The sequence below is a fragment of the Cibotium barometz genome, chromosome 64 (assembly GCF_041138505.1).
Source record: "Cibotium barometz isolate CiBa-2024 chromosome 64, ASM4113850v1, whole genome shotgun sequence".
NCBI lineage: Eukaryota > Viridiplantae > Streptophyta > Polypodiopsida > Cyatheales > Cibotiaceae > Cibotium > Cibotium barometz.
This window is the reverse complement of record NC_141109.1, coordinates 31,084,276-31,097,111: the sequence shown is the minus strand read 5'-3', so window position 1 is coordinate 31,097,111 and position 12,836 is coordinate 31,084,276. Positions and strand designations below refer to the sequence as shown.

At 41.5% G+C, this 12,836-nt stretch overlaps 1 protein-coding gene across 1 annotated transcript; it reads right to left on the bottom strand.

Moving 5' to 3' along the window:
- Positions 1–6,614: 6,614 nt before the first annotated feature.
- On the bottom strand, positions 6,615–12,439 carry LOC147603528 (polyadenylate-binding protein 2-like). The gene is made up of 9 exons (XM_086796923.1): positions 11,726–12,439; positions 10,096–10,214; positions 9,282–9,938; positions 9,083–9,160; positions 8,315–8,404; positions 7,957–8,100; positions 7,553–7,729; positions 7,261–7,452; positions 6,615–7,112 (listed from the first exon to the last, which is right to left on the bottom strand). Exons 1-9 carry the CDS (start codon positions 11,964–11,966, stop codon positions 6,867–6,869), a joined length of 1,944 nt encoding a protein of 647 aa, XP_086653049.1. The 5' UTR covers positions 11,967–12,439; the 3' UTR covers positions 6,615–6,866.
- Between the last annotated feature and the right edge of the window lie 397 nt (positions 12,440–12,836).

Here is a 12,836-nt window from a genome sequence, read left to right as displayed (position 1 = left end):
GAGAGTACTAACAAGACTTTATGCACCATATTAACCAAAATAGTAAATGAATGAAGAAACGATTGAGAACAAAAGCTTCATGTTGCTCTTTGGGCCTACAGAATACCCTGATGGAATGACTCCCTTTTATATGGTGTATGGGTTGGAGGCAGTTATGGGTTGGAGGCAGTTATGCCTATGGAATATATTGTGCCCTTTTTAAGAGTGGCAATTTTAGAAAAACTTGAGAGAAATGAGATATTCGAGAGGTTGATCCAATTAGAACGCCTTCACGAGACTAGACTTCGTGCAGCCTATGGATTATATGTTGAAAAGCTTCAAAGAAAGAAATGGTTTGACAACCACTTGAGTAAAAAAGTCTTCAAGGAAGGTGACTTATTACTGATGTGTGTGGTCAAACGAAACAAACAGAAACTCAAGATGCTAGGCATGGGTCCATTTAGAATTTTTGAACTCACTAATTCCTACTCGGCTAGATTAGAAACCTTACATGGCGTACATTTTAACTCCTATGGACCACTTACGGAAAGCATGCTTATAGCCATCCATGAAGCTAAACTAAGGAAACATGAGGAGAAAGAGAAACAAAAGCTCCCTCGGGCTAGAAGCTAGGGCTCGTGCCAATAAGAAAAGAAAAAAACAATCTAACAGGAAACAACAATCTAACATGCTATTTATTGAAAACTGAAAATGTGGCTAGCCGCAACTACGATTATATCCCACCAAAACGGGTATACCTAGGATTTCGTGCCATGAACACACTGTATTCTTCATTGTGTTTACTTGACACAGGAGCTGATTTAAGCCTCATGTCTTATGAAACCTAGGCTAGAATGGGTAAACCAACACTTCAAGATTCAGGCCTAGCATTGAGTTCATTCAATGGTCGTGTCTCCAAGTGCCTCAGCTTGTTAAATGTGTCTTATTATATCAACAATGATCTTGTGGGAGGTATTTTTCATGTCATGAATGTAGGGGGAATTAAAGAGGAAGTCATACTATGTAGAAATTGGATGGTCAAATATGTCTTGGACATTCAATGGAAAGCTCATACATTTGTGTGGCTACCCTCAGCAGGCAATCAAATTGTCTATTTATCGAACGAGGTGCCAGATGCCAAAATGTACCATATGCATGCACCCATTGAATGGGCAAGGTTTTTAGATAACTACTCTTCAGATGAGGAAGCAACACTTGAACCGGATTGGGAAGTCTTATTGCCCAAGGAAAGGCAAATTTTAAGTAACAATGAATGGCCTACCCCATAGCAAATATTCATTAGTTCCAACCTTGGTGCCCTCACCTATTGTTCAAAAATACAAATGGGTTGCCAAAAAAGACCTAAAATGTCCAACCTCGGCACACACCAAGAACTCCTTTTGGGTATCCAAGTCTAAAATCCATAAGCTCTCTACAAATGATGAGTGAAGTCCACATGCTGTCACAAATCAACTCAGTCTGGAAGGAAGAGAAAATCCACCCGTCTGGCACAAAAAGAATTTATTGGCCGATCTACAGCCACTAAGTCTAAAAAGTGGACCAAACAAGGAACCTGTGCCTTGTTACTTGGAAAGCATTGGCTACGGATTTGCAGATAGTGGAAGCACACAAGGTCAAGGATGGGTCTACGGAAGCAAGTTCGAGAGCCATCAATAGTAAAACCGCTATTCAATTATGGAAGCCAACATGTAAGCTCTGTGCAAATACATGGAATGAAGAGAGATTAACACAAACATAGCCACCTCTCCTACTTTACATTTCCCTAAATAAGTCACCAAATACAAGAATAATCATAGGTTTTTATTTATAGATCAAAATGGCGAGCCATATTCATCACACTAGTGGGATTGTCGATGTGGAGCTTGTTACAATATCCTAATGTCTTGTAGAGAATTCGATGGTATCCTTAAGTAGGGTACTGCTATAATTATCACACTAGTGGAGATTGTCGATGTGGAGCTTGTTACAATATCCTAATGTCTTGTAGAGAATTTTATGGTATCCTTAAGTAGGGTACTGCTATAATTATAGAGCATGTTATAGTACCAGAGGACCTTGACCCTAGTTGACATGGACGTGAGGAGGCAAGTAGATAAGTAGGAGGAGGAGGAGGATGTGTAACAATAGTGGAGGAGGAGGATGAGGATGAGTAACAAAGCAAAAGAGGAGAGGTACAAAGGGGAGGAGTAGAAGGACAACATGCAACTACAACGGTAGTGATGAAGAAGGAAGAGTAGCAAAGCCTTATTAATCTCAACTAGACTCAATACTAACTTCAAGTAAGTATATTCTAATGTTGAAAAATAGGAACTTGGAAAAAAAAAAGATGTGGCAACATAATAAGAAAAATAACTAGCCAAAGGAGAGCATGAAAAAGGAAAGTTGAGAGAGAGGGGGGGGGGATGGAAACACTTTTAAACAACATAAAAGAAAAAGTACTTAAAGATGAAGATTTATGAAGAAGAAGAAGAGCAAGATGAGAAAGGTAGATAATAGGAGACAGAGAGAGGAAAAGAATTAAAAGAAGATGATAAGAAGAGTAGATATAAGGAGGGAAGGAAAGCACCAAGGGTTAGAGACATATAAGGAGTAAGAGAGAAGCAGATGAAGATGTGTGTGTGTGTGTGTGTGTGTGTGTGTGTGTGTGTGTGTGTGTGTGTGTGTGTGTGTGTGTGTGTGTGAGAGAGAGAGAGAGAGAGAGAGAGAGAATGGAGGAGAGGAAAAGAAGAAAATGAGAAAATAAGTATACAAAATGAAGAGGAAAAGTAGTTATGAAGATCTAAGAAGGAGAAGAAGAGGAAGAGGGGGATAATGAAGGAGGAGGAGTAGAAAAAGAGGAGAGAGAGAGAGAGAATGGAGGAGAGGAAAAGAAGAAAATGAGAAAAGAAGTATACAAAATGAAGAGGAAAAGTAGTTATAAAGATCTAAGAAGGAAAAGAAAAGGAAGAGGGGGATAATGAAGGAGGAGGAGAAGAAAGAGGATAATGAGGAGGGTGTGGTATGTCCTTGATGTGTTTGGTATATACCATGTGTTTCGTATATATCCCTGATGTGTTTGGTATATACCATGATGTATATGTCCCTGATGTGTTTGGTATATACCATGATGTATATGTCCCTGATGTGTTTGGTATATACCATGTATGTCCATGCTTTGTATGGCATATCCATGATGTGTATGGTAAGCCCATGATGTGTTTCGTATGTCCATTATGTGTAATGTACATGTGCCATGTGGCGAGTTATCGTGAACACTCATCAACCCTTGGAATAAAAGCTTGCAGTCAAATGCTCATCAAAAAGTTTCCCCAAGTGAAATAAAGCAAGAATCACTCAAAAAGTGTCAATTTCCATGTGTGAACATGCAAATCTATGCATGGAAATAGAGCTGTTTCACATGTGGAACTACTCTATCGCTATGTGTGAAAATAAGAGACTATTGTTGTACATGTGGATCTCATACACATGGAACTTGTACACAAGGAAGTGTCCACTATTGTTGTACATGTGGATCTCATACACATGGAACTTGTACACAAGGAAGTGTCATACACATGGAATTGCCAATCCCACCCAAAATTAGTCTATAAACTCTTGTCAAATGGGAATATCTAATAGTGTTCCCTATGGAATTGGATATTCTGACACATGAAATCACTTGTTTAGTTCAATGTGTGGAGTTCCACCTATAAAAGTAGAACTCCTACATAGAATTTGTTCAATCCGGCAAACTTAGATTGTAAGTAGAATTAAAATGAGATGTAAAAATAAGACAATTGTAATTAGTTCTATTCTTCATGTGAAATCAGGTGATCTACTCATGTAGAAATAATAACACGTGGAAGTGGAATAATTCCACACATGTATCTAAGTTAATTCTACACGTGGATCTTGTAATGCCATGAATGAATTTGCTTTGGCCTACAAAACTTTCTTTGTATACATCAATACCACCTTCGCCTATGTAATTGTAATTCCACTTATGGAATTGTAGTCCCATGCATGAGATTGTAGATCATGAAAATACGTAGGGGACATCGATAATAATGGCATAGCATGTCATGCACAATACTACTATGCCATTTTGATCTTGCAAGTTTTGAACTATGGCACCTTGTCTATGTTTTGAAAGTATGTAGTAAAGATTCATTGCTTCTCTTTAACTTATTCCTTTCTCCACTCTATATCCAAGGAAATCAAGATGAAATCTATAAGTAATCTTGTTTATGTTTGATTCTAGCTCAATTTGGAATTGAAAAATTGCACACATTTCACTCCTAGGAGGGTCAACTAGCCATAGAGATTTCACTCCTAGGCTTTTGACCCTGCAATTTTTCAAATCAATGATAACCTAGCCTGGATCAAGTTTTAGGACTTCGCACCAAATTTAAGCACCTTTTTTTATTAGAGAAACAAAATTGATTTGAAAAAAAAACCAAGATTCGGGACAAAATAAACCAAAAAAAAAACTATACAAGGGTGCTGATGATTTGCCATGGATGACATGATGTGCCTTTTATGTTCTTTCTAAGAAACATGAGAGAGAGAGAGAGAGAGAGAGAGAGAGAGAGGGGGGGGGAGGGGGGGGGGGGCGAAATCCTTGAGAATTGAGTTGTAACAAGTTCATCTCCTATATCCTGATTTGAAAGGTGCTATAGGGTACTTTGTAAAAGAGAAGTGTCATTCACCTTACTTGCAGTCGACATACGTGAACAGCTAATAAATATCAAATGAAACAAGAATGAAGCCAAGACACTCATGAAGATATGAAGATAAGAGATTTGTCCAATGCCTCTCAAAATACCAAGGTTATATCATATACAGCAGATTTAAACATGGCCAATGTCTTCCACTAAAAACTCCCCTAAATCCCAATGCTATCTGATGCTATCTTCTTCCAGAGCACAAGGCTGGGTTTAGTCTCTTAAGTAGTGGGCTCTAAGTCCAACTCCAATCTACCAAAATAGAGGTCTAACATTAGTTGAACGGGCAAGTAGCTGGCAGATTCGTATGCAGGTGCCCCCCAAACTGAACCCTTTTTTGGACATGGCTGCATTTTGCTCTGTTTGATCAATCATTCCAAGGGTGAAAAGAGGAAAGGGGAAGCGCTTGGCACATAGCCCACTGATCTTAGCCCCCTTTCGGACCACCGGCAGACAATATTCAGCAGACAATATTCATTCTTTTGGATAAAGAACTGCATGCCTGAAACATCAAGACAAGTCTCCTTGCGTAAAAATTACAGTTCTGAGTGTCATCCTCAATACCCCACCTCGGAAAAGGAAACAGCAGACAGGGAATATCTGGTTACCCATCCTCTGGAAAGGAGCAAGCAAGAAGTATCTAGCAATATCGGTCTCTTGACTATGCAGGCACTAAGCATGAGGAAAAGAGCAGCAGGACGCATCTGCTGGTAATATCCATCTCTCAGCTATACAGGCACCGGGCATCGAAGCTAAGGAAGAGTCTTAACAGCTTTTGACCTTTCAAGGTCCATAAGCGTAGAATAATGAAAAAATACCACTCACTGACAATAACATGCTGGTCAATTTGTTGACCATGATATGCAAACGGACTGGATAAGGAAGACCTGGAAAAGGTTTTTACTTTTTGAAATGCTAGTTAGATTCAAACACCAATCAACCCAAAGACTGGTCAGTAGCAGCAAAACATACAAAAGTTTAGAAAGCTCAACCATTATATCTATAAAATAAAGAGATTTTAAAAGGTCTCCACTCGTGGCCTCCACACTAGTCAGTAGCAGTACACAGACTTTCAATGGAATAACAGATACAATTGTACTCAAGAAAGGGTGAATTTAAATTGCAAGGGCCTCACAATAACCACATGATCATATGCACTACAATTGACCGCAATAGAAACAGTACCCACTGAGCCACTTTCACTACAATCCACCATAACACAGAGCCATTCACAGCCAGCTGAGTCACTTTCACTACAATCCACCATAACACAAAGCCATTCACAGCCAACTCAGTAGTGAGATATACACCAATACATCACCTGCCTGTGCCGACATTTCACATTTACCAACCTCCCCTAATGCCAAAATAGCTACAAATCTCTCTGCCTACAGCAAAGCCCACAATCACTTGAAAAAGCTGACATTTCACATATACAGGCCCCACTAATGACAAATACTCGTGAATCTCTCTCCAACCACCACTTGCTCTTAGCCTCTCCTCTCCTCCCCTCCCCTCCCCTCCCCTCCCTCCCTCCCTCCCTCCCTCCCTCCCTCCCTCCCTCCCTCCCTCCACTCAGCCCCCTTCCCGTCTACAACTACCCCTCCCTTTTCCGGAAATTGACGGGGGTACATTACTAATATGATTGAATAGGATATTATCTAATTTGTGTTCAAGCCACATATGACCAAGAAATCATGCTGCCAAAAACCTAATTTTGCTTGGCGACGAAACCTGCAAAACTTTCAGTGACCCGAATAAAAACTTTGCAAGGGTAGATAGCATACACCGAGTATGAGCAGTCAACACTTTCAACACTTCGAAAATTATTATTTAAGCATACCACATTGCTAAAACCTCAAAGTATACCAGTCATGAAGTTAAAGGCAATCAACACTTCGAACATCATTATTTTTAAGTATACCAAACTCCTGAAGCCTCAAATCATGTTGCCAATAGAGTTAAAACCACATCAAATAAAATTCGCTAAAACGTCGAAGTATGACCAGTCATGAAGTTAAAGTGCAATCAACACTTCGAACATCATTATTTTTAAGTGTACCAAACTCCTGAAGCCTCAAATCATGTTGCCAATAGAGTTAAAACCACATCAAATAAAATTCGAAGCTCAGCCCAAAAAACCTAGAAAGTTAAGAACTCCCACTAGCTCGCTAATGGTTCACTCAAAGACAAGGTCGCAAGTTGATCAATCGCATTACTAGAAGCTGCATTAACTTGGGCCATTCGCAAAACATCCATAGCCTCTGCCACTTTTGATTTCAATGCCTCCGGAGACTCGATCAGGTGTAATACTTCTGGCTGATCCATCTCCAGCAACATGCCAGTGACTTTGCCAGCATGGTCATGTTCGATCTGATCCACAAGAGGATATAACTGCTCTCCCAACATCTAAACAACAAATTTCCAGAGGTTTATCAGTAAATCTACCACTCAACCAATAGGAAAAAATGTCGTGCATTTATCGTGCAGTAATCTTGCACAAGAGGGCAATATTCAGAATGTTGATTTAATGAAAGACAAGTGTTGGTGGTTATACCACTCGCTGTTGCTCTGGAGAAGCTGATGCTAAAGCGGAAGCAAGTGCAGTAATGGGCATAAAGCCCATGTCAGATGCATTAGAAGGAATTCCACCCATTTCGTAAGCATTGAGCCCTTGCAGGGATGCATCAGGAACGTTCCTGGATGTTTGAGAGTACCGCATGGGCCGGTTACCACCACGGGGCATCATCTGAAGAATGCACCCACAAAATGGCCCCTTAAGCATCTAATAAAAAAAGTATGGAGTGGTGAAGAGTTGCGAAGGACACAAGTAACACCCATTACAGCACCTGTTGTGGTAAAAGTGGCTGCTGCTGAGGCTGAAGAGGAGCACCTCCTCTTCGGTTCCCCATGCGCTGACCTTGCTGGCCTGGCCTTTGCACAACATGCATGAAATAATTTGGCATTTGTGGGGCTCCTGGCCTCATACCAGGGACCATTGGATGTTGGTACCCAAAGCCGTTTGCCTGGTAGAAAAAGACCCAAATTCAACTTCAATGGTTAAAATATGAAAGACACTACCTTCAGTAAAACAAGCATTATAGAGATGTCCTCAAAGGAGGTGTAAAACCACAACTAATGATCGATGTAAAATGTACCCATAACACTTCACCTTCTCCAATCTGATTACCCAAAAAAAAAAGCAGCAGTAGGGTATCGGGCAATGCAATATAAGTGTAAGAAAACCTCCTACCTGGGAAGGAATCAGACCAGGGGGAGGCTGGCCATAAAAGACCTGCTGACCGATTCCCGGAGCCCCAGGGTGATACATAGGTGGTGGGCTTGCAGCCACCGGAGGAACATTCACAGCAGAATTGCGCATCTGGGCAAACTGAGCCTGTGCAGTTAACCAGTAAACAAAAACTGGAAACTCAAAAACAGTTTTCACAACTAAATATCCTAAACTGACCAGTTAACCATGGCTACAAGGAGCTGTAATCTACTGAATGTGGACAAAACATAAGCAGGTTCCTAGAATGTTAATAGCTAGCTTGAGCAAACCATGATAGAACAAAGAGATATGAAAGTAAAATTTCACTTTATAAACTAACCTGCAATCTAGCTCTTCTATCCTCTTTCCTTTGGGCATGAGCAACGTACAAGGGTTTGTTTCCCACCATCTTTCCATTCATGTCATTAACCTAAAAGGCCCAACCAGCCAAGTTACATCGGTCACACACAACAACAAATGCAGAGACATCAGTGATGGATCACGCACACAGGAACACATGTGTGCATACAAGGCATGAACAGTCGCGTCAAAAATTTGCATAAATCTATAAGAATAAGAATAACAGAGCCCTTTAACTTACCCTTCAGACCAAGAGGGAAGATAAACCCAATGGGGTACTGGGGCCAGTACGAGTACACCCAATGAGGCTTCATGCAAGAAGCAGTAGACGTGGCTGCATTGAATTTTTCAAACCTTTTGACTCTCTCCAGATTCTCCCCCCTCATGTAACCATATGCTGGCTCCTCCCAACCAGAAAAATCCCACAAAAATTCCGCAGAAATCCCATAAGCTGATTCATTAAGTTCTGAAGTGCTCTAGCAGCCCCAGCACCGTAGACTGTCTAGACTCTATACACAATTCTCTGCAAAGGATAACTAATGCCACTAACCTTTTAGATAAGGCAAACTGCTGCCTTAAGCACGGAGCTACATATTTGAAGCAACCTGTCATTCTAAATGCTAGCAGTGGAGCTGAATTTTTTGTGAGGCCAACACGGTCTAGCATACCCTCCAGCCAAAAAAAAGACTACCACTTGACCTGAAATCAACATGAAGTACAAAACAAATTATAGAAAAAAATTACATACAGCTTTTGTTGCTTCTTCAGGTGTGCAGAAGGACACAAATCCAGACCCCATGCTCTGACCCTGTGAAGTTTTCATGATCTAATAGCCCATGGGGAACATTGTATTAGTATCACGCACTAAAAAAGATCCCAGATACTCCAATAGTTTCAAATTGTGGGTAAATTTGGAAGGTTGCAAAATGATTAGACTTAATCCTCACCTTACAAGAGGAGACTGTACCAAAACCCGAAAATAACTCTTTCAACTTCTCATCGTCAATCCCATCATCAATATTTTTTAGATAAAGGTTTACACCTTGGAACTTCTCTACCCTTTCCTTACGGACCTGCTCAAATTTGGCTTTCAGCTCTGCCTCCCTCTCTGATTTTTTCTGAGCTCGACCGACATACCACTCCTTATCACTTATCCACTTGCCGTTCAAGCTTTCCACAGCCTTTGCAGCGTCGTCAGCGTTGTCAAAGTTGACAAATCCAAAACACTTTGATTTGCCGTCTGCATCCCTCATGACCACTGCACTGCTGATGGGTCCAAAGGCTTCAAATACTTTCCTTAGTTCTTCATCGGAGGTTTTCTCAGCTAGGTTCTTGACATACACATTGTTAAACTTTGATCCAGCATTAGCCAGATCTCGCTCCTGCCTTCTAAGAAACGGGCCAACAAAAACCTGTTTCTCATTTATAAGCATCCCATTCACTTTCTCAATTGCATTTTGGGCAGACTCAACTTGTTCAAACTGAACAAAACCATGGCCCTTGGAATTGCCTGACTCATCCAAGGCCACTCTGCATGAGAGGATGGGGCCAAAAACAGAAAATGTATCATGCAAGGCCTTGTTGTCTATGTCTTTGTCTAAATTCTGCATCGCCCAACAGATTAGAGAATTATCAGAAAAAAAAACTTCGGCAAACTATCGTGCACATTATGTCACAAGTTGCCTTGCATCGATCACATGTCTCAGAAACAAGATGCAGATACAAGTGTTAAGGTCCCTTGGGGTATATAATCCTTCTCACCTTAATAAAAATGTTGGCTGCTCCACTCTTGCGGATGCTAGGGTCCCGATGAGAATACATTATTCGTATCGCCTTTCCATTGACGGGGGTGAAGTTCAGTAACTCAATGGCATGAGATGCTGCAAAAAACATAACCGTCTTTGTTTGGGGGGGGAGGGATGGAACTTAACATTACATTAAGACTATACCAATGATAACAAAAACCAAAGTTCAATCTTGACTCCATGAAAGTCTACTCAAAAAGCTTCAAATCATCAACTCCGTCATGCATAGCATAGACTATGTGCTAACATCCGCACTCAGTCATCAGCACCCAAGGGTAAGTGCAGGTTCATGCATTAAAGATATGTCACTGAGCGCACAAATCATCATAGATAAACCATCAAACTGGGATTCTATCAGGCGAAGGGCAGACTCAGTGACGATGAAGGCTAGGACATTGATATGAACCACTTGGACACAGACTTCAAAAGAAATATGTATGCAACAAAAAGATATACCAATGGAAAGTTTAGGTCATCATCAGTGCCCAGGGATAGGTGCAGGTTCATGCCTGAGGGCTACAGTTTTCGGCAGGAAAAAAAAGCATGCTGAATTGATATCCATAGTGACATGGATGACAGATTGTGCAGTAGGGCTGGCTAGTATGTATAGAGGCATAACCTAACTGTTAAATATACCATTTCCTGTATCCATAAGGATGGGATCAACACGAGACCATCACCATAGCTCCATGGTCACAAGCTGTAGATCAATGAATGGCTGTGTGCTTGAGCTGTAAAAGAAGGTGATTGCTACCATGGCTGAGCGCAATGCAGATCTCTACAGGACATAAATGTCATAGTGATATGTCAGACCTTGCTGTTAACAATAAATGGTGACATGTCTAGCATGGCTAGAACTAAATCTGTCTGTATGAAAACAGTCACAGCAAGTATTGGCTAAAACAATCTGCTAGGATGCTCAAATCTGTTAACACTGCAACAGTCAAAGTAAGGCTAACATGGCTAGAAACTTGGGGAAAAAGATGAATACAAGGGAATCACTCCGCTGCCATAGCTAAGAGGCTTGGTAACCATTCAAAAGATCCACCTCGGAAAGAACCTCTCCCATGGATCACCCAATTACCATGAAAAGGGCATACAAGAGTGGAGCACAGAAAGCACAATAAGCACAGGCACTTGCCGTCATGAAGGTACCATGGCTAGTAAGCTATGAAACATGGCTGAGGGGTTCTGTGACCTTGCTGTTAGCCCTGGAATGTACCGAATGCTGACATGCTGAGAGCTCAGCGTTGGGAAAATTGTGCATGGATAAATGTATGATAGCCTTGTAAAATGGTGACATGGATGAATCGATAGCCACATCAATAGCCATAACATGCAGAAATAATAAAATCAAAAACAAATAGAAGGAAAATGCAGCCTCATGACTTGTAAACATGGAATGTAGAGTTTTTATTAAGGAAAAATAAGAAAAAAGAAAATTAACAAAAAAGGGCAAAAATTGGAGACTTCAATCTGCCAGACATGGATCAATCACTAGCCATAGCATGGGACCAAGGACCAAAAACAAGTTGTAAGCTGCTAATCTGCCAGTTATGGAGAAGAAAAAGGATAGGTCGTCATACCGTCTGTCCCATTGTTGTAGTTCACATAGGCATATCCCAGAGATCTTTTGGTTATCAGGTCCCGGCAAACCCTAATGGAGACCACCTGCCCGACTTGGTTGAACAGCTCGTACAGCTGAGTTTCAGCGACGCTTTGTTCAAGGTCCCCCACATAGAGGGAGGTTGGGACGAACTGGCTGGGCGGGCCCACAGGCATGGCCATAACCGGAGCTTGCTGCTGAGCCTGCACCATCTGTGCCATCGCTTCCTGCAACAAACAAACACAAACACAAACACACACACACACACACCGGGGGGGGGGGGGCGCGCAAAACCCTAGAAGATGTTTGGTTTTTTTCGCCCGACCTCCGTGCACGAAGAAGTCAAGGACTCGAATTGCAGATTTTTGTTGTTTTCTTTTTCTGGAGGAGGGGCAAACCCTAGCTAAGGTTTCGGCGGGGCGAAAAGGAAGGGTGAGGGTTTTTTTCTGGTGTTTTTGTGTGGGGAGAGGGGGTTAGATCCTAAGGGTAAAGAGGGACAAAACAAGCTTGTTTTTTGCGTTTCTTTTTGGAAGAAGGATGGCTATGGCGAGGGAGCAGAAGCAAGCTCGGAGAGCTATGGCGAGGAAGGAAGAGACAGAGAGAGAGGGGAGAGAGGGGGGGGGTTAAAATCAGAAAAGAAGACGAGCGTTTGGAAACCGGGGAAGAAACACACACAGGGGAGGGCAGCGTGCCCTGCAACTCCAACCCTCTCCGAGGGGTCCTCCCCCGTCTTCTAGCCTTCCCCAAATGAACCCCACATGCACACCAAATGAAATCAAATCAAATGAAACTCTTGCCGACGATGGGCATGCGTGCATGTAGTGCATACCGACAGATGCCGGTTGAGATCGCTTAAAGCTTTGCCTTCTCAAAAACACCTCCTCAAAATTTTCAAGGTTTAGTTATATTTAAATTTAAATATCAAGAAAAAGCTTGTTCAAAATTACAACTTCCTCTTAAGAGATGGATTCCTCCTAGAATAAAAGCTTGTTCAAAAATTACAATTTCCTCTTCAATCCATTCAACTTAATTTCCCGAACACTGCTTCGGGCCCTCAAACACTTGAATACCAAGGCCCTTACACACTTGGA

Coding starts and splice junctions, on each gene's coding strand:
- LOC147603528 (XM_086796923.1), bottom strand. CDS start 11,966: ATGGCACAGATGGTGCAGGCTCAGCAGCAAGCTCCGGTTATGGCCATG. Junction 7,730..7,956: donor CTGGTCTGATTCCTTCCCAG/GTAGGAGGTTTT, acceptor TTTTTCTACCAG/GCAAACGGCTTTGGGTACCA. Junction 7,113..7,260: donor CTCCAGAGCAACAGCGAGTG/GTATAACCACCA, acceptor TTTGTTGTTTAG/ATGTTGGGAGAGCAGTTATA.